The sequence below is a fragment of the Ochotona princeps genome, chromosome 5 (assembly GCF_030435755.1).
Source record: "Ochotona princeps isolate mOchPri1 chromosome 5, mOchPri1.hap1, whole genome shotgun sequence".
NCBI lineage: Eukaryota > Metazoa > Chordata > Mammalia > Lagomorpha > Ochotonidae > Ochotona > Ochotona princeps.
Genome location: NC_080836.1, coordinates 76,746,412 through 76,767,773, shown reverse-complemented (window position 1 = coordinate 76,767,773; position 21,362 = coordinate 76,746,412). Strand labels below are relative to the sequence as shown.

At 39.8% G+C, this 21,362-nt stretch overlaps 2 protein-coding genes across 6 annotated transcripts in view; one reads left to right on the top strand and one right to left on the bottom strand.

The window, feature by feature from the left end:
- Nucleotides 1-21,362, top strand: part of ALS2 (alsin Rho guanine nucleotide exchange factor ALS2) — an 85,827-nt gene that overhangs the window by 24,446 nt on the left and 40,019 nt on the right. For 4 of the 5 annotated variants that reach the window (XM_058664856.1, XM_058664854.1, XM_058664855.1 and 1 more), the window contains 8 exons: nt 150-1,084; nt 5,288-5,645; nt 9,443-9,611; nt 10,778-10,874; nt 14,217-14,294; nt 16,776-16,958; nt 18,368-18,539; nt 19,859-20,039. In XM_058664856.1, the coding sequence (XP_058520839.1) occupies nt 150-1,084; nt 5,288-5,645; nt 9,443-9,611; nt 10,778-10,874; nt 14,217-14,294; nt 16,776-16,958; nt 18,368-18,539; nt 19,859-20,039 (2,173 nt within the window). Of the gene's footprint in view, nt 1-149; nt 1,085-5,287; nt 5,646-9,442; nt 9,612-10,777; nt 10,875-14,216; nt 14,295-16,775; nt 16,959-18,367; nt 18,540-19,858; nt 20,040-21,362 lie in introns of those variants that run through there. The other variant, XM_058664858.1, reaches the window with a different exon arrangement.
- LOC118757855 (ragulator complex protein LAMTOR5-like) lies at nt 8,509-9,211 on the bottom strand. Its single transcript, XM_036493115.2, has 2 exons — nt 9,208-9,211; nt 8,509-9,036 (listed from the first exon to the last, which is right to left on the bottom strand). Exons 1-2 carry the CDS (start codon nt 9,209-9,211, stop codon nt 8,750-8,752), a joined length of 291 nt encoding a protein of 96 aa, XP_036349008.1. The 3' UTR covers nt 8,509-8,749.

The window sequence follows — 21,362 nt, the reverse complement described above, 5'->3', positions numbered from 1 at the left end:
CTGAACCAAGTTTCTAAAATGATCATTTGAAGAAAACAGTTCAAATCTTATTATAAAATTAGAAGGGCTTAAAGGTTTGCTGATAAAATTTCTAGTTAATTCACAGTTAACTCATTAACCTCTCCTTTTTTCCCCTTCTTTGACTTCAGATGGTGAGGTCTACAGCTTTGGGACCCTTCTTTGGAGAAATGACCCAGCAGAGATTTGCCCAAGCAGTCCTGTTCTGGAAAATGCCCTGGCTGGGCAACGTGTTGTTACTGTGGCGACAGGGAGTTTCCATAGTGGAGCGGTGACTGAAAGTGGTGTGGTATACATGTGGGGGGAAAACTCTGCCGGCCAGTGTGCCGTTGCCAATCAGCAGTATGTGCCGGAGCCGAACCCTGTCAGCATTTGTGATTCAGATAGCAGCCCCTTGTTAGCAGTCAGGATTCTGCAGTTGGCCTGTGGCGAGGAGCACACGCTGGCACTGTCTATAAGCAGAGAGATTTGGGCATGGGGTACGGGCTGCCAGCTGGGTCTCATCACCACCACCTTCCCAGTTACCAAGCCACAGAAGGTGGAACATCTGGCCGGGCGAGTGGTGCTACAGGTTGCATGTGGTGCTTTCCACAGCCTAGCGCTTGTGCAGTGCCTGCCTTCCCAGGACCTGAAGCCTGTCCCAGAAAGATGCACCCAGTGCAGCCAGCTGCTGATTACCATGACTGACAAAGAGGACCATGTGATTATATCCGACAGTCACTGCTGCCCACTGGGAGTGGCTCTGTCTGAGTCCCAGGCAGAGAGCCATGCCAGCACTGCCATCAGCCCCGCCGTGGACACCCTTGACAGTCAGGGAGAAGTATTCGAGAACACTCCCACAGAACGTGATGGGCCCATTACTGCTGAACTGAAGGAGAAAAGCATTGAAACCACCAGTGGCAACCTCAGCTCCTCCCAGGCAGACATGGGAACAGTGGAGGTTTCTTCTGCCGGGAGCGCTCCATCACACCCCAACACCCAGGCTGTGAATGAATGCCTGGGGAAACTGTCGGGCCATTTGGTGAGAGGGGACTCGGAGAACAGTGAAAAGCCAGTGCCATCTCAGGTACCTCTGCATTTTATAATTTAAAGCTGCTGTTGGGGTTGAACCCTCTGAATTTTCCTTTAGAAATTTTCAATGCTTAAGGCTTGGTGAACTTTTTTGGAATTTGATTAGATAAGGAAAAGATTTGGATTAATCAAGTTGTGGCCTGTTATCAAGTTGAAAGATGTCATGTTGAGCTTGCTTTGTAAGAAGAATCCCACTCCCCGCTCCCCCGCCCCCCGCTAGTGCTTTTTTTCCCCATGACTAAAGTACTGAATTTTGGGGAACCCTTGAATAATTTAATATAGCTGTATCAGAGTGCTTCAGAAAATTCCTGGTAAAGTGAAATTGAAACATCAGGCTTTTGGTATAGCTTTTTAAAAAAATTCATGCATATATTCTTTTCTTTATTCTTAGGAAGATATATATATATATATATATATATATATATATATATATATAAAGGTATAGTTATATAGAAAAAAGAAGAGACCTTTTATCTGCTGGTTGTCTCCCCAAATTGCTGAAATGGCCAAGGCTGGGCCAGGAGAAGCCAGGATCCAGGAACTTCATCCAGGTCTCCCATGTGAGTGCAGGGACCCAAGACTCAGGCCATTTTCCTCAGGTGTGTAAGTAGGGAGCTGTTCCAGAAACGGAGAGGCTGGAATTCTAACTGGTGCCCTTATGGGATGCTATGCAGCAAGCAGTGGCTTAACCCATTATGCCCTAGCGCTGGCCTTAGTGTAGATTTTCATAGTGTACATTTTACACAGTTTCAATACCCCTCACATATCCACTGAGGTTCTTTTTGTGTTTTACTTTTTAAAAGATTTTTTTATTGGAAAGTCAGATTTTACAGAGAGAAGGAGAGACAGAAAGATCCTCCATCTACTGGTTCACTCCAAAGTGGCCAAAGTGGCTGGAACTGAACTGATCAGGAGCCAGGAGCTGATTCTGGGTCTCCCATATGGATCCAGCGTCCCAAGGGTTTGGGTTATCCTCAATTGCTTTTCTAGGCTACAAGCAGGGAGCTGGATGGGAAGTGGAGCAGCTGGGACACGAACTGGCACCCGTGTGAGATCCTGACAGAGGCAAGGCAAGGGATTAACCATTAGACTATAGCTCCAGGCTCCCACTGAGGTTCTTGGGGTTTGTATTTGTGCCTCTTCTGAGTTCTGCCTGGTAAAGTTCTTTCCTTCAGCAGTGAAGGTCCTTGAATTATAGGCAGACCAAAGAGCTTCAGCCATCATGTGCTGTTTAAGCTTCTCTCCAGGTCCAGCTGTGGTCCTTAAGGGGTTTGCTGAAGGGTAACATTTTCTTAAGCAATTGTCATTTTGGAAACTGGCGACATGGGTATAAGCTACTTGCCAGAAGCGTACAGTGAAGTCTGAATCTCATTGACAAAACCAATGGATCATAATGAGCACAAAACTCTAAAGTACAACCAAATCAAACGCACAAACCGAATTGTACAAGAACTGTCTTGTGTATTTTTAATTTAAAAACTTTTTTTTTAGATTTTTTTTGAGCCGCATAGCTTTTTGATTCTTGTTATTTGCTTTGTTGAGATCAGAATATGGGAGTGTTTTTAGAATTGGTCTTCATTTCACAATCTAATAAGCAAGCTATATGGATATTTGAATTTAAAATAAAATTAAGTGTAATTCGTTGGAGGATGTAAAAATATAAACAAAGCAAAGAAAATAATGCTTCAATAAGAATGTATGTGGGGCTTGGCAGCCTAGTGGCTAAGGTCCTCGCCTTGATCCCATATGGCCGCTGGTTCTGGTCCCGGCAGCTCCACTTCCTCTCTATCTCTCCTCCTCTCAGTATATCTGACTTTGTAATAAAGGTGAAATAAATCTTTAAAAAAGAAAAAAGAAAGAATGTATGTGGAGAATTCTTACACTGTATATGGTTGTGAAAAAAGTTTGTCTTTTTGCAAATCATCGCTCTAATTTGTTAAGTTTTAAATATGAAAGTATTACATATTGTTTATTTGATTACCATCACTAAACCTTTACTTCTTTTGGACTTACTTGATATTTAGTTTTTGTAATTTATACTAGTTTTGGAGTGTGTATTTTTTTTATTGAATTCATTCTTTGTAAGTAGCATTTCCATTACGTAGCGTATTCATGAGAACTTAAGTGAGTTAGGATATAAAAAACCAAGAGTCTGTATGTTATTTGTGAAATAAAGTAAAATATTACTGGTTGGCCAGGACCTGTCAAATTGCCTTTCAGCAAAATTGCTGATCATATGTGTATTTTTGTTGTTGTTGTTTTGGTACACTTATTTATTTACTGTATCCTTATTTTAATTAAGTAGAAGGAGCCATTTAGAAATTAGTTTGAGGTTTATAAGATGTGGAGCTTTGTGGCTTTCAACTACCTAATGGTAATAACCCTGTAAAATACGCCCCTCTAAATACCCTGCTGCCTGTAATGAGTCCTGGAAACAGAGGGCAGTTTAGTTCTTCTGAACGAGTTGTGAGAATTCTGTCACCACAGAAAGGGTCAGCTTTTGATTTGTCTTCCATTTTATGTACTATGCTTATTTATTTTGTTGCTTGTTTTAATTGCAGATGACTTGCACAGAAGTAGCTCTTCCAAATTTGGTGTTTAAATCACCATTGTGTGAGGCACTAGGAATTGTCTTGCTTAAGACAATAAGAAGCCAGGATTTTTAGAAAATATTTATTCATTTAGTTTTTAGTTCAGGGAACATTTAGGAGTACATGCATGCTCTTGGGATTATTGAGTAGAATAAGAAGCAGATTTTTCATTATTATCTGTCTTGTAAGCAGAAATATTTTTTGTGCTTGTTAGGTAAATTTAATGACTTTTCTTTAAAAAAGGATGTTTGACAGCATAGAGAAGTTTCAACTGATATTTCACTAAGGTATTATGAAACTGTAGTTTGATTTTCTAATACATCCGTGACTCACACTTGGAACATTGGTTCCAAATGTTTAATTATTAACCTACTACCTTTACCCTCAGTGGTAGCAAAAGCAAACATGTCCTTCAGCTTATCTAGTCCCTTGGCTGGAAAATAACTCATTAATGAGACACAGAAGGATTTGAACTTAACAAAAACAATTTGGGGAAAGATAGGTCAAAGTTATACCTCATCTTTCTACTTACATGCTATGTTTAGGTTTCCATTTTGTAAAACATTTTAGAAAAAGCCTTTTCTTTTTAAAATGCAGTCTATTCCTTCTGTTTCTTAGTAGCAGCCTAGGCAGTTTTCCTAAAAGCAATCGGCAATAAGCTTGAATTTGTCCAATCATACAGAGGTTGTCGTGTTACACAAAGCTGTATTTTCCATACCTTTCCTCCTTCCTCCTCTTCTACTGTGCTTAGCTTCCTTTTATTTTTTTAAATAATTTTTTTTAAGATTTTATTTTTATTACAAAGTCAGACATACAGAGGAGGAGAGACAGAGAGAAAGATCTTCCATCTGATGATTCACTCCCCAAGTGAGCCGCAACGGGCCGGTGTGCGCCAATCCGAAGCCGGGAACCTGGAACCTCTTCCGGGTCTCCCATGCGGGTGCAGGGTCCTAATGCATTTGGGCCGTCCTCGACTGCTTTCCCAGGCCACAAGCAGGGAGCTGGATGGGAAGTGGAGCTGCCGGGATTAGAACCAGCGCCCATATGGGATCCCGGGGCTTTCAAGGCGAGGACTTTAGCCGCTAGGCCACGCCACCGGGCCCTGTGCTTAGCTTCTTAAAAACAGCTAGGACTTATTTGTAAATGTCATGGGAAAAATATAGTACCCAGGCAAAAGGAACCAAAAAGTTTTTGCCAGAAGATCTACTTTTTCTTAATCTATATAAAATGAGTCTGTTTGAGTTGAGTTCTTATTTTTTACAATGCAGACTTAGCAGCATAGGGGATCCTCTCTCCCCCACCCACTCTTCAACTCTTTCTCCCTCATTTTTTCCCAAATCATTACAATAGTTCATTCATTTTACAGTTATAAGTTTCACTTTCTGATATATAAATGCAAGGAAGTGTGCTTTCTTCACTTGTTGCAATGTTATGTGCTGATTCTGTGTGTGCCCTGAGGATGGGGCACCTGTAAGCTGGAGATGAAGAGCTGCCCTTCTCCTATGGATTCCTGTATACAAGTAGGAATGGTTGTTTAACTAAAATTGTTGCCTTTGGGATAAGGGATGATATTTTCACCTGCTCTCCTGTGTGTGTGTGTATTTTAGCCTCTTGTAGAAGAAGCAATTCCTAATCTTCACAGCCCACCAACCACAAGCACCTCTGCCCTCAACAGCCTGGTGGTCTCTTGTGCATCTGCTGTTGGTGTGAGAGTGGCAGCGACCTATGAAGCTGGAGCCTTGTCTCTTAAGAAAGTGATGAACTTTTATAGCACAGCCTCTTGTGAACCTGGAGTGCAGGCAGGCTGCAGTACACTAGGCCCAGAAGGCCTGAAGGACAGCAGAGAAGAGCAGGTCAAACAGGAATCCATGCAAGGGAAGAAGAGTTCAAGTCTTGTGGATATCCGAGAGGAGGAATCCGAAGGGGGCAGTCGAAGACTCTCCCTCCCTGGATTGTTGTCACAAGGTAAGGAAATAACCAAGGTGTGTGAACTGACTTTTGTCCAATCAGCTATGTCCTTCACATGTGCTGCATTTAAAACAAGTGAGCATTGTTAGTTAATAAAGCTGTCAGAGTCAAATGTCAGATTTCTTTCTTGGCGGTTTGCTCAAATGATGGTTTTAAGAGAAAGTCATCTTTATTAAAACATACCTAGAGCTGCTTTGAACTATGAAGTATTAAATGTTCAGAAATACAGATATGTCTGCCCTATATGGATAGAAATATCACACAGTAACCCATAAATATGTATATTTTACATAGCTGTTAAAATTTTTCAAAAAAATTAAAAGTACATAATTCCTCTGTTAAGATAGTCGAGCATACCTTTTGTGACTACTTCTGCTAATGAATGTTAAGAATTGTATTCTAGAGTGTAACAGCAGCCTTCTTTACTGATTAGAAACCAGATTGCTGAGTTTTGATGTGACTGTTACGTAAGTGAGGAATTGTTATGGAATACTTTACCTGAAGGAGGGGTTCCTTTTTAAAACCTCAGTAAGAAAAACCATCCACAATAAAATGTTATTACCAAAAAATGTTTGTTTTATTTGAAAAAACACAGTAGCAAAAAGAGCTAGAGACATACGCAGAGAGATCTTACACCCACTGGTTCATTCCACAAGTGTTTGGTGCAGCTGGGGCTGGGCCAGGCTGTGGCTAAGAGCCAGAACACAACCTAGGGTTTCCATGTGGAAGGCGGGAGCCCAAGTACTCGAGTCACCACCTGACGCTTCCCAGGGTGTTCATTAATGGGGAGCAAGAGGAAAGCTGAGCCAGGACTTCATCCAGGCAGACCTCTAGGGTATGCAGGTGTTCTGAGAGGTAACTTAACTGCCGCTCCAAATACCCATCAGGCAGAATCTGTTTAGTGTGCTAACAGTATTACACAGTTAGTTTGTATTTCTGTGTCCGTTTAGCAGTCTAGATCACATAGACCTTGTCTTCTCAAAATTGGCCTGCAGACCAATGGCATCAGCTTAATCTGTGAACTTGATGTTCACAGAAATGTGAGGGAACTTAAGAAAGTTTATGGAATTAGAAAGTAAGTTAATTTTTCTGCAAAAAAATTGAAATCCATCTGTATTATTTGAAAGAATTAACAGAGAGGAAGAGAGAAATCTATCCACTGGTTCACTTCCCAAATGACAGCAACAGTTGGTGCTGGGTCAAAGCCAGGCGCTAGGAGCCTCTTGGTCTTCTGTGTGGGTGACATAGGAGTCTAAGGACTTGGGCTATTTTGCAGTGCTTTTCCTGGTCACATTAGCAGGGAGCTATATAGAACGTGGAGCAGCCAGGACCTGAACTGGCACCCAAATACAATGCTGGCATCGCAGCAGGTGTAGTAAGCTGCTATGACACAACACTGACCCCTAGCTTTTTCTTCACTTGAAATTAGCCAAAAGCCAAGAAGCGATCCCTAGCTTTTTCTTAACATAAAACATTTTCCATGAGCTTTGTATGTATGGATTTAAAGCTTTTGCACCAAACGAACTTTTCACTGTTTTTCATCAACTTTCTACAGTAGTCTTCCCAAAGAGTCTCAAACTGCTCTTCAAACTTATATGCATTATAACTAGATCTCCCAGGTGACTAGTGTGCCCATTCAAATTTGAGAAGCCTTAATTAGACCTGTGTGGGTTGGCATTTTAGGAAAAGAGCTAGAGAAAAAAAATTATGATTTATGGGCTAGAGAGCCTCTGCAACACTTACTAAACTCTACTGGCATTATGTAAAGCAGCTGTAGATCACACATAAATGAGTGAGACTCTATTCCAGTAATGCTTTACTTATGGAAATGTGCAGTGGCCCTATTTGACCCATATAATTCAGTAGACCATGGTTTATTCTCATGCTCAAAGTAACCCTGGACTGTACGAGACCTTACCTTGTCTTTTCTGCCTCTCTTCCCTGTACTGTTCTACTTACTGCATGCCCTCATATCACTAAGCTCTTTTCTTATCCTGCCTGCTAGTTTCCCATGCTACTAGATTTTCCTCTATATAAATAAAAATAAAGCTTTTAGCTTTAATACGTATGAATCTGTTAGTATGATGTGTAAGAAAGTCCACGAACTCTGTTAAGTTGAAAGAGAATTTTGTTGCCAACATTTTCTTTTTCTTAAGTAGTCTTCGGTGCTTTAAGTGTCCATATGTTTGATCTCTTTGATTCATCTACATGGAATATGGTTCGTGTACGAAAATCATGGAGGTGATTTTGCTGTCCATTTCATTGACTGTATGAAATAGGTTCTCCTGGGAGATGTACATTGAAAGATTAATTGTATTTAGTAACCTAAAGTATCCTTAGAAAAATTTTGTTTTTTTTTTCTTCTCTTTCAAAATTACCTATGGTACAAATAAGTTTGGTTTTTCTATGCATACAAGTAGTATTTTCCAGAAAAGCTGTTGATCTTAGGCAAGGGTGACCACTTTCTTACAGCCCACAAGCTAGTGACTGAGGTGACATTTGATGATTTTCTTCAAAACCTGACTTGGCACCAAATTAGTATAAATTAGTATGAGATATACATAGTATCTTGTATGCATCTATTATGATTTTGAACACTGAGAAATAGCAATCTTCCTTTACAAGATTGTTCAAGCAGTCCATAGAATAATTTGAAGTATGCAGGAAAGTATAAAAACTTTTAGTACTTCACTTTCATAATCTTCCCCTACCTTTGAAATTTGAAAACTTTAAAAATGAATCTTTTTACAATGTAATTGGATTTAGACTTTGCCTTGGGAATGCTTAGCTTGTAACTCTGCTGTGAAATGGGGAAAATATTCATTCACCTTAGTGAAATGTTTTTTTCAGCCCATTTTTTTTCCTTCAAACAGATTTATTCAACATAACAAAAATTGTAACACAAATAACTTGGATCTGCTTTACAACATGATCCTTAATAAAACTTAACAGGTCTGTCCACACGGTGTGAAAAAGCAACTACTGAAATAAATAGGATAGTGCGTAGTGCACATCAAATGAAGGGTCTAACTATGGGAACTTTACTAGTTTGTAACACGCAGGACCAAGTTCCTGTGATAGGTGCGGAGAGCCGAGCAGAGTCAGGAGGCCATTTTGTGCACTGCCACTGCAATGCCATCATGTTTCTGGATCATAATGTTCCCGTTATCTGATTCTAGACACACCACAGGAATGTCTGTGGGGTCAGAGGTAAGCTTAGCTGCTTGCTGGGCTAGAACAGATATCACTCCAGTATGCTCATCTGACAGCGTCCCACGGCAGCCCAGATTAAGTCCTTGTGAGTCTGTGCACAGGACTCCGACAATGGATGGATTCTTCATTGTGTCCTCCAGGTGCTGCTCCAAGGTCGCCTCTATCCCCTCCCCAGCTCAGAACCCCGGTTTTTCAGCCCATTTTTGAGAGCGCAGGTTCTAGAGGTTATCACCAGAGGTACACAGAAGTGGACTGTGTAGCTGAATACATGGAAATGGGGCCACGTTAAGCACATGTGAACAGAGCTTTTCATTATAGGACCTGTGAGCGCCTTCTACACACTGACACATTGGTGTGCCACACACACACACACATCTCTGCAGGGGTGGGAGGAAAGATGGATGAAAGTGCAGGGAGGTGTTTACCAATCTTATTTCACAACTGAAATCCCCTTGATTGCCTAGAACCTGCAAGGATGTGTTTTGAAAACACCATATAAGTGCATTTCTCTGTAATTCTTCTGCTTCGGAGTTAATTCTCCCAGTCTCACCCCTCCACCCTGCGCTCTGGTTTGTTGGCAGTCTCCCCCAGGCTTTTAAGAAAGGCTGCTCGGGTGAAGACGAGAACTGTGGTTCTGACCCCCACGTACAGCGGAGAAGCAGATGCCCTCCTGCCTTCCCTGCGGACAGAGGTGTGGACCTGGGGGAAAGGGAAGGAAGGGCAGCTGGGCCATGGCGATGTGCTGCCAAGGTGAGTGCCTCCAGGAACCGGACCTCGACCGGGACAGATAACCTCTGTGCTGGGAAGGTCTGTAATGTCCGTTTCCTCCTAGAGGAAGTCTTCTGCCCACAAATGGTTGTGCAGTTCAACTTTGATAAGAAGCTGTCCCTTGGGTCTTGAATTTGTTCCCGACAGCAAAGAGCTTCAGCATTCTTGATGCACCCTGCTGCTTCTTTAATGCGTGATTATTTTGGAGTACCAAAAGGAGTGGTAGGGATAAGATGGCATTTCATTGGAATACCCTAATGGTGCAAATTTTTAATTGATAAAAAGAGCCAAAAGTTCTTTTTCCCTGAAAGGTATTTCTCTGACACTGTCAAAATAATTATAACAAAGGCAATATACTGTGTTAATCTGCATAGACTAGGGAAAAACTTGTTTTGTTTAGTAGGAACTGTTAGCATGTAACAGACACAATATGTATGACATTTGTGGGTCTGTAAATACAATGATTACAAAGTGAATTAATAGGAATGTCTGTTCTTAGAAGAGGGGAGACAATGATGTCTTTTTTTTTAAACTACCTTATTTTGCTCTCTATGTTTATACTTCATTGTGTCCCAAGTATACTCTGCTATAATAGCAAAGAATCATTTGAAGTTATATGACTTCATAATTCTGGATTATGGCGGTTAGTTACAATTAACATATGATTAAAGTAAAAACCTTCCCAAATGAAAATATTTAAATATAAATTGAACATATATCCATTTTTAATTTAGAAAAAAACTATGTATGTAATTTTTTTTAAGAGAGTTTCTTCTATCTGCTTATTCACTCTCCAGATGCCCACAACAACAGGAACTAAACCAGGCTGGAGCCAGTAGCCTAGTTTTCAGTCTGGGTTCCCACTTGGTGACAGGGCCCTAACTCCTTGAGCCCTCACCTGTTACCTCCTGGGGTGTGCCTTGGAAAGAGGCTGGCCTCAGAAATAGAACCAGGGCTTAAACCTGGAAACTGTTTTGGGATGCTGGCATACCAAGTGGCATATAGATTGTGTTAAGTATCTGCTTCCACCACCCCCATTATTTTAATCATTTCTTTGGGAATATTTATTTACTTGAAGCCATTTGCTGTGTGATCTGAGAAAGGTCGTGAGCCATATGTGTTTTTGTGTGTGTGTGTGTTTCTTTAAGGCTTCAGCCGCTGTGTGTGAAATGTCTGGATGGTAAAGAAGTTATCCACCTGGAGGCTGGTGGTTACCATTCTCTTGCTCTAACTGCGAAATCCCAGGTGAGAGGCAAGCCAGTAAGTGCTGATCTTACTTTCACAGATAGCCAGTTTGGCAGAACTGAGTACCTGCTGTGGTTAGGCAGCAATACTGTATCTTGTTTGAATGTTCTGCTCTCTGTCTCTTGTTTTTTTTTTTTTTCTTTTTTTCATGCTGTTGTTTCCAGTTTACAGATGAGGAAAGTAGACAAGAGAATTTTCGTGACTTATCTGGAGTCATACACAATACTAGAGCTTTCATTTGCACGCTGCTCTTCTGGGCTAAGAACCTGGCTAGAACATGATCTCATTTAAACCTAAACTCTAAATTTCCCAGGGAACTGAATTTTTGTTTGTTCTTTGATGAAGAAAACCTATAACAGACACAAAAAAACAAAAACAAAAGATTTTTTTAAAAAGATTTATTTATTTTATTACAGTCAGATATACAGAGAAGAGGAGAGACAGAGAGGAAGATCTTCCGTCCGATGATTCACTCCCCAAGTGAGCCGCAACGGCCCATGCGCTCCGATCCGAAGCCGGGAACCTGGAACCTCCTCCGGGTCTCCCACACGGGTGCAGGGTCCCAAAGCATTGGGCCATCCTCAACTGCTTTCCCAGGCCACAAGCAGGGAGCTGGATAGGAAGTGGAGCTGCCGAGATTAGAACCGGCGCCCATATGGGATCCCGGGGCTTTCAAGGTGAGGACTTTAGCCGCTAGGCCACGCCGCCGGGCCCAAAAGATCTTTTCTTGTACATTGTCGAACCTGAAAGTGATCTCCAGCATTCCTTAAAACCTTCCCTATAGATGCGAATTCCCTCCTTGGCAAAGAAGGCATTTTAAATTGTTCATAAGTGTATTCAAATAATGATTTTCCACAAATTCTTTGATTTTTTTTTAAGATTTACTTTATTTTTATTGGAAAGTCAGATATATAGAGGAGAAACAAAGAGAAAGATCTTTTGTCCAGTTGCTCACTCCCCAAGTGACTGCAGTGGCTAGAGTTGAGCTGATACGAAGCCAGGAGCCAAGAACTTCCCCCGGATCTTCCATTTAGATGCAGGGTCCCAAGGCTTTAGGCCATCCTCCACTGCTTTCCCAGGGCGCAGGGAGCTGACTGAGAAGTGAAGTAGCTGGGATACAAACAGGCACCTATATGGGATCCAGGCAAATACAAGGCGAGGATTTAGCCGTTAGGCTATCATGCCGAGCCCAATTCCTTGATCTTTTCAGAAAGCCAATAAAGAATCCTGAAAGCTTCAAATATTAGATTTTATGCTAAATTGAACTAATGTTTATGTAGGTTACATTAGTATTAGGAAAGGGGAGGAAGATTTATTGCTGTTTACATGCTGAATCATCCAGAAGACTTCCTGACATATGAAGAAGATTAATTAGGTCAACTACACAATTAAAATGACTGGATTTCTCATATACATACAGTGAAACAGAAAATGCATGTAGGGGAGAAGCTGCTGACAATTGCAAACTATTGCAAAGATAGGGATAATTCTACCAGGAAATGCAGAGTGCATATGACACTGACTTTAGAGCTCTTTTAAAAGGTCAAGAAACAAATCAAACATAAAAAGGAAACTTTTGTAATTTTGGATGAGAAGTATCAATGTTTCAAAAATATTTCTTTATCATCAAGTCACTCCAGTGTAAATTCAGTACAGTTCCAAAAATAATTCCAATATGATATTTCCAACTCAGCAAAATAATTCCAAAGTTGTTGTAGGAGAATAAACAGAGGTGAGCTAGGGATATTCTGGAAAAAGAATAGAAAGGAGAAGTAAACTTTACCTTTATAAAACATATTAGAAAGTTACTAACAGATTAGTGAAATGAAAATATGCTTATAGACGAGAAATAAATCCAAATGTATAGGTGAGAATTTAGCATCTGACACAAGTGAGCTTTTTAAATCAGTTATGAAAGCAGTACTAAATACTCACTAAATACTGTTGGAACCATTAGATACACAAATACATATTTATACTCAAGGACTTAAAATATCTTTTTAAAAACTTTACTCTTAAAAATTTATTTGAAGAGCACAAACTTTCCTCTGCTGGTACATTCCCCAAATGCTCACAACAACTACAACCAGGGCTGGGCTAGACCACAGTTAGGAGCCTGGCGTTTCATCCAAGTAGGTGTTCCATGAGGGTGCTGGGCCCATGTACCCCTGGGATGCGTATCAAGAGGAAGCTGGGTAGCTGGATTGGGAGTGCAGGCAGGACTTGGTCCCAGGCTTTCAATTATGGGATACAGGTATTCCAAGAGCTGGCTCAACCTACCGCGTTACAATTCCCACTTGTATTTTTGGTTAATATTAAATTAGAGTTTTAAAATGCAGAAGGCACTTGATTAAACTATATCCACAGTTGTCTTTGTAGATATTAAAAAAAATCATGTTGTAGATGTATATTTAGATACAGATTTCTTTAAAAGCTAAAATGTCAATTCATAACATTAAGAAAAAAATCAGATCACAAAGAGGCATTTGTAGTGTGATCCTGTTTTATCCTTTTCTGTTTTATACGTGTTATAGCTAGTAGACATTGAGTTTTCTGGAAGGAAACAGTGAATCTACCCAAACAGTGGTAGATTCATCAGTATTTTCATTTTCTGTTTTTTGTTTTGTTTTACTGTGATAGTGTTAGACAATGACCATGAGTCACTTTTATAACCAGGATAAACAAAGCCATTTACATTAAATATCGTTATGTTTTTATCTGTAGTAGGATGTAGGTGTTTATATAGGAAGGAACCTTATATGTAAATAATTCCAAAGTGTTCCTATCTACAGAGTAAAGAATCATGATTAATTTCCTTATAGTCCTTGCCTTTATTTATTATCATTCTCTGTGTAGGAGCATAGGATAGTTTCTGAATTAAATACTGACTCTGTCATTTTCCATTGTGTTGCCTTGGGTAACTTAATTAGCCTTTCTGGACCAGTTTCTTTATCTGTAAAATGCGAACTAATAAATTAAAAAAGATTGTTGTGGGAATTAAACATCTGTTGATAAGCAGAAAGTGTTAAGAACAGGACCTGTGGGTGGTAAACACCTGTTAAAAGTCAGGTGTTGCTAACTTCCCTTCTGTGTCTTCATTTGTACTCTGTGTACCCATTACATCTTCATGTGTACTGTACATACCCATTATCTTTGTTCTTGGTTAGAATTTGTTTTCTTGATATGTGTTATTTTTTTAAATATGTATTTAAAGACTACTATGAGTTGTTAATGTGTAATGGTGTGTATACATTAATTACTTATTAATGTATACATTAATGATTATGAAATATAGTTGTCAAATTCACAATCCTTACCTGCTTTCGTATGTTTCTCTGATAGGTTTACTCATGGGGTAGCAATACCTTTGGTCAACTTGGGCATTCTGATTTTCCAACAACAGTTCCTCGTCTTGCAAAGGTACTCTAGTGAACTTGGTAGCAACTTTTCTAGAATTCTAAGCTATAGCACTTAATGTTTTTCCATTTTTTTCTTTTAAAAAATAGAGTTGCTTTTTTAGCGTATGTTTATTTTGATATTTTTAATTTTTTTTTTTAAAGATTTTATTCATTTTATTACAGCCAGATATACACAGAGGAGGAGAGACAGAGAGGAAGATCTTCCGTCCGATGATTCACTCCCCAAGTGAGCCGCAACGGCCCATGCGCTCCGATCCGAAGCCGGGAACCTGGAACCTCCTCCGGGTCTCCCACACGGGTGCAGTGTCCCAATGCATTGGGCCGTCCTCAACTGCCTTCCCAGGCCACAAGCAGGGAGCTGGATAGGAAGTGGAGCTGCCGGGATTAGAACCGGCACCCATATGGGATCCCGGGGCTTTCAAGGTGAGGACTTTAGCCGCTAGGCCACGCCACCGGGCCCTTGATATTTTTAATTTTTTAAATATTTATTTAATTGAAAATCAGAGAGAAGGAGAGACAGAGGTCTTCATGAGCTGGCTTACCCCATGAATGATTACAACAGCCAGAGCTGGGCTGGTCTGAAGCTGGGAGTCAAGTGCCTATGAGTCTTTGGCGTGGGTGCAGGGACCAAGGACTTGAGTCATTCTCCACTGCTTTCCCAGGCACATTAGCAGGGAGCTGGATTAGAAGTGGAGCTTCCCTGGAAATGGCACCCATATGGAATGCCAGAACCACAGGCAGAGGCTTAGGATGCTACTCCACTATGTTAGCCCCTTAAATTTTCTTAAACATGAAGCTGCTTATTTAAACATTAAAAAAAGTTAGTTTATATTTCTTTAATATTGATTCTTGAATATTCATAGTTCTTTTGTCTTTCTAAAGTGAAAAAAATGTACGAAAAAAAAATTCAAAACAAATGTTTTCCGAACTCTGTATTACCGAGTCATGTCTGTTCTGTAACTTAGCATGTGTTTGGCTTTTATATAGCATTATCTGGTGGTTATCTGCTTTTATGTTTTATTTCTAACATATGATACTATCATCTTTTTGTAAACCTTTTCCTTTTCTATAGTAAAGCTAAAGCCTGTAGGTTATCATTGTTATTTTTACTATTTTTATGCTCTGGTTTTAGTTTATGCAGTGCTATTAAGACAGTGCCTTTTATGCAATTCTAGAGCAGTGTTTTTCTACCTTTTTTTTTTCCCCTGCTATAACATCATGAGGAAATACTAAATCCCTATAGATAGTATTGGTTCCTTAATCAGCAGATTTGCCTTTTTTGGTGGGGGCAGGTAGTTTGTGTAGTGTGCAAAATGGAGTGGAATATGGAACTCAAGCTTAGGTAGTTGGATTCTGAGGTCTTCATTATCACACAGACCTCCACTATGAGAGTGACAAACTCAGAAAGGATGGTCGTTCCCGTGATTTGTCTACTCTATGTACAGCATGCTCCCACCGCTGTCTTGGGCATTTTTTCTTTTAGTCAACTTAATTTTCCACCGTAGAAAAGTCTTAATGTTAGGGAGTAGTTATGACTTGCCTTCACTCGGTCTTCAATATTCTCAGCATAAACTGTCTCAGAAAGGCTACCGAGTTCCTGTTTTATCAAAAAAGCAGAGCAAATCATCATTTCTTGTGGTTTTGGTTGTTTATTTTGTTTACCTAGGAAGTAGAAAGTATACTTATTTATGCTAAAGAAATTTTTCTAATGTGACAAGAAGGTGCCGGGAGGCAAAATTCTATGTAGTTTTACAATAATGTCTTGGTTTAATAAGTGTACATATCAGTACTATGGCATCGTGATTGTGGTTTACTTGGTGAATGGTGAAAAAAAACATATTGAAGTCATTCTAATTTGTAAGAATGAAAAGTTTAGGCAGAATGAGATTTGAATTAATTTTAATTAGAGTAAGAAGATGACTGCTTCCACCTGTCAAAATGCTAATTCATTCTTAGCAAAATGAATCAAAATTCAAAACTGGCTAGTCTGAATTTGAAAAAAGTGTCATGGTAGAAGAGGATAGCTGTGAAGTAACCAGTACATGCACATGGACACATAATAACCAGACTGAGCCAGGCTGAGACCAGGAGCCCAGAAGTTCATCTGGGTTTCTCACGTGGGTGGCTGGGCCCAAGTCCTTGTGCCACCACCTGCTTTCTCCCAGTGTGTGCGTTAGCAGGTAGCTGGATCAAAAGCAGAGTAGCTGGGACTTGAACCAGGCTGAGAATCTCTGTACCACATCCCAGCCCCAGTGCTGGGTTTTTTGTTTGTTTGTTCTTTTTTTTAAATAGAAACAATCCAATTCTGAATTTAAAAGCTGAACATGGGTTTTCTACATCGGATATGCATTTTGCTGGCTGAGTTTTGCTCTCTGAAACAGGCCTGACTTTGTACCATGCCTTAAGTAACCTAATATTTTAGTTTCTGTAGAGCTGAAGTTGTGTATCGCCTTGGACAAACATTATCTTTCTGTTATTGCAGGTCAGCAGCGAACATGGAGTCTGGAGTGTAGCTGCAGGCCAAGATTACTCCCTGTTTTTGGTGGATACAGAAGACTTCCAGCCTGGGTTATATTACAGTGGCCGACAGGACCCTACAGAAGGTGACAACCTTCCAGAGAATACCAGTGGTACTAAGACTCCAGTACTTCTCTCCTGTAGTAAGGTGAACAGGAATTGGATCCTTAGGTGCACATGCTGTAACACATGAGAAATCTGTTGTTTTGGTGCTTATATGCCTGACCACCAAGTACTCTGACTACCTTAATTAAGATTGCAGTCCCTTTTAATCCAGTCACTCCTTACATCCTCTTCCCCATGCCTTCTCTCCACTGTCCCTGTCACTAATGCACTGTGTCACTTCCTTGTTCTGTCTGTTGTCTGTCCTCTCTACTGTAAGATTCACGAGGGTAGGGATTTTAGGCTCTCCTGGTCACTGTTCTTTGTTGTACGTGTCTTAAAAAAAAATCTTGTGGGAATGCTGAAAAGTACACATCACAGTGATGTTTCTTGACTGCCTATGTGGAATCTTTAGAGGCGAACTCAATTGGAAATGGGGTGGGTGTATTCTGTTAGTGGGAGGTTTGTTGTGGGGTCCTGAGCAAGGTCAGGGCAGACAGGAAGGACCCAGCAGCCTTCAGCAGTACTCTGTCATTTCTTCTCAGCTTTTCACTCAAGTTCCTGTTGCTTACCCCTTCTTGCTTATTTGAAGATCTAAATTTTTCTCTGTTCTGCTTTGTCTTTTTTATAAACTTGAACTTGTGGCTACACCCAACCTTAGTAACTCATATCTTTTGCAAATAGCAAAGCTTTTATGTTCTGAGTTTCTTATTTCTTTTGATTGCTTTTAGGAAAATTGCTTATGGAGTCCTTTTAAGTCTGTTTTTCTGGCTGGGTTGGTATCCTAGGAATGTATAGGAGTAAGATCTTAGCTGCTAAAGGCAACACAGGTGAAGATTGGGCTCGCTTTGGTGTGTCTTTAGTTACCATAAAGGCATACAGGTCACCTGCTTAGTTTAATAGTTTAAACATGTGAAGACATTGGATGATTCGTTGAATAGTATTTTTGGTAAATGACAAAGACCATTTTAAAGAATATTGCTTTGTGTGGAACTTTTTAAGAACTGCTAAAGTCTTAGCCACTTGACATTTTCTTGTTTAGAACTCTGCTCTTACTGCTCCTCCATCATTCACAAGTGGGCCCTGAAACATGTATCCTTATCCTATGTGTCTTTCAATTTCTAGGGTGTTTGTAGGTCCCTAAGTATCTTTTATTGTGAAATAAAAGATATTTTGGTGGTTAATTATAGATACATACATGTGAATAGATCATTGGTGTATTGGTTACCAGCTCTAAAACAAAACAGGTAAGCAGCTTGATCTGTAGCTTTTCTCCAGAGTTTCACTCTGGGCAATATTATGCTGCCAATGTTTTTAAAATGCTCTTGGAAAATTCCTGAGTATTTGACAATTGGCTTTTACCAGCAGATGCAAGCTGGCTCAGTGCATTAATTATTTCATTATTATGATCTAATTATGTTTTACCTGTAATCTTTGTATGTTATTCTGTTTCAGCTTGGATATGTAAGCAGAGTCATAGCAGGAAAAGATAGTTATATAGCCTTGGTGGACAAAAACATCATGGGATATATTGCCAGTCTTCATGAGTTGGCTACTACAGAAAGACGGTTCTATTCAAGACTAAGTGACATCAAATCTCAGATTCTCAGGCCTCTTCTTAGCTTAGGTAAGTGGAAGTGTCCCCCACCCCCTATGCCCAAATCATTAGCGCTCTTATTTTTATTCTATTCTTTCTATATCATAAAGAAAGAAAACCATACTCACTTCAGCAGCAAATATACTAAAAAGAAAGAAAACCTTTGAATTGAGGTTTATTCCTTTCTTTCCAGTCTCTGTTTTTTTGTGCAGTGAGCAGGTTATATTTTGTTTGCGTCAACAGTCCAGCTGCCTCTCCCCTCTCCTGCCATTTCCACAGCTCCTTCTATTTGCAGAAGTAGTCAGTGGGGCTTCCAAGGTGTGACAGAGAGGCAGACTCCACACTGGGGACATTGACTCTGGAGGCTGGACTTCTCAGTGAGGCTAGATTCTCATCAGCTCAAGTGGATGGAATTGAATATTTTTGCTTAGCTTTACTGAGTTGTCTCCTAAAGCCCTCTGTAGCATTCCAAGGGCCCCAGCATTCTGATTTGAGTTGCCCTTCTGCATGGAAGGGCTGAGCTGTCTGGAGTGGGTGAGAAGAACTAGCAAGACAGAAGTTGGTATGAAAAGTTGAAAATAAACTAAGAGATAAATACAGAAGTGAGTCTAATTCATGACCATTGCTAACTAGTGTGTGAAATTAGAAAATTCACTTCCATTCATTTGTTGTTATATTACGTATGTTTGAAAAGAAGGTTGAATTACTGAGGTGGTTCTCCAATTTGGTTGATCTTTGTCACCTGGAAAGCTTTTTTTCAAATACCTATCCCAGGATCTGAATTCCAGACCTACTCAGAATCTGTAAGGGTCTTGTCCTGAAATTACTGAAACTTGTGATCTGTCTTTTTTTTTTTAACATTTGTTTATTTATTTGAAAGGCAGAACAATATAGACAGGAAGAGAGGGAGAGAGTAAGGGGTGGAGAGAGAGAAAAAGAGAGAAAGAATTGATCTTCCATATACTGTTTCACTCCCCAAAAGCTTCTAGGACAGGAGCTCCACCTGATTCCCTGCACACTTAGGAACTATCTTCAGTACTGGGGCCATCTCTGTTGCCCTCCCACACCTTAAGCCAGAACCTGGAGCAGAGGCAAAGCAGCTGGGACTGGTTTCGCAAGTGGCAGCAGCTTAACACACTGCACCAAAATGCCACCACCAGGTACCCCCATCCTCACTTCAGACCCAGCCACCGATGGTCTTTCAAGTCACTTTATTGAACAATGAGATTATTTGTGTTCCTTTGATAAAATATGTCTCAACCTGTTGAGTGTTTTCAGAAAAGAACTTACAATGTTGTTCATACAATCATAATGTTCAAACTTTGGATGTTATCATTATTTTGTTACAGAAAATTTGGGCAGTGCCAACACAGTTCAGTTGTTGCAGGAGGTGGCAAGCCGATTCAGTAAGCTGTGTTATTTAATTGGTCAGCATGGAGTCTCCCTGAGAAGCTTCCTGCAGGGGATGAAGGAAGCCCGGAACCTGGTCATTCTGAAGCATGCCAATCTCTTCCTGGACAGTTATACAGAGTAAGTATCGTACCGTGTCATGTTCAGTCCCTGCGGGGCTGCTGTACCAGGGAGAAGAGTTGTTTAATCAGAAGAGACAGCAGCTGTGTTTGAACCTTAAGCCAACTCTAGCATGGCTAAAGTTTAGTTTTTTTTAAAGCACCAGAAAGTTGAAAAATTATAATCCCTGCTATATCCTAGCAGAATTGTTGATAATGACTTATGTTACATAAAGTATAATAAACATGGTTATTTTCATAATTGTTTCATTTGTACTAAAACTTGATAAAGTTTCAAGACCAACTGCTGGTTAAAAACATGAGATTGATTGATTCTCATGTTTGCTTTGCACTGTCCTGTCAGTGAAGATTTGAAAGACCAAAACACTCTCAACATTGAGATATTTTCTTGATAAAACCCAGAATGATTATCAAAGTTCTTCTTCTGCTCTTTAAATAAAATATCCCATATGTATTTTAATTTGCATTTTAGCATTATGTGAGGCATAATTTAAGTGTGACTTTCATGTGTGTTGTATCAGTGATCTCAAATGTGCATAATTTTAGGTTTTTTTTTTTTATTCATACTTTATCCATCCAAAAAATACTGAGTGCCCATGGAGTGCCTGTCACCGCACGGATCTCCAGGTCCCCACTAGCCACGGCCGGGAGCACTTGAAAACCTTCTGTCCTCAGGGAGTTCAAGTTCTGTTTTCACTTAGGGCATTAAGGTGAACACTGTACAAATAATGATTGTTGAAAGGATGTTCTAAGTTGCCCATAATCCTCCTGCTGGAAGGAGCCACAGTTGGTCATTTTAGTGTGTTTGTTTTCAGATGTCATGTACAGACTGATGCATGAGATTTTAATACTAAGCAAATTTGAATATATTTGAAACTTTTCTGAAAGAATATAGTCTAGTTTGAGTTTTTTAACTTACCAACCTTCCGATGTGGAAAATGAAGTAATATAACTTGACACTGATTCTCTGTTTAAAATCTAGATTTTGCTGTTTGTGTGAAAATTTCAGCTGTCACTAGTGTAATTTTCTTTTCATATTTGTATTTACCTCTTTTTTACTTCTTTTTCTTCTCTGATACTTTAGGCCCTATGCTTGAAAGTGCTTCAGCTTTGATAGATGAATTACTTTTTAAACATAATATCTTATTATTATATAATAATCTGCTTGCTTCCAAAAGATGAGGCAAGTAGATAGGTTAGGTTTATATGTAAATTCTAAAAATTTTAAATTATGAAATATGCATCACATAAAATTGATCACTGTAGCCTTTTTGTTTGTTGGTGCATTTGTCATTGAGGTAAAATTCACATAGAACGAAATATA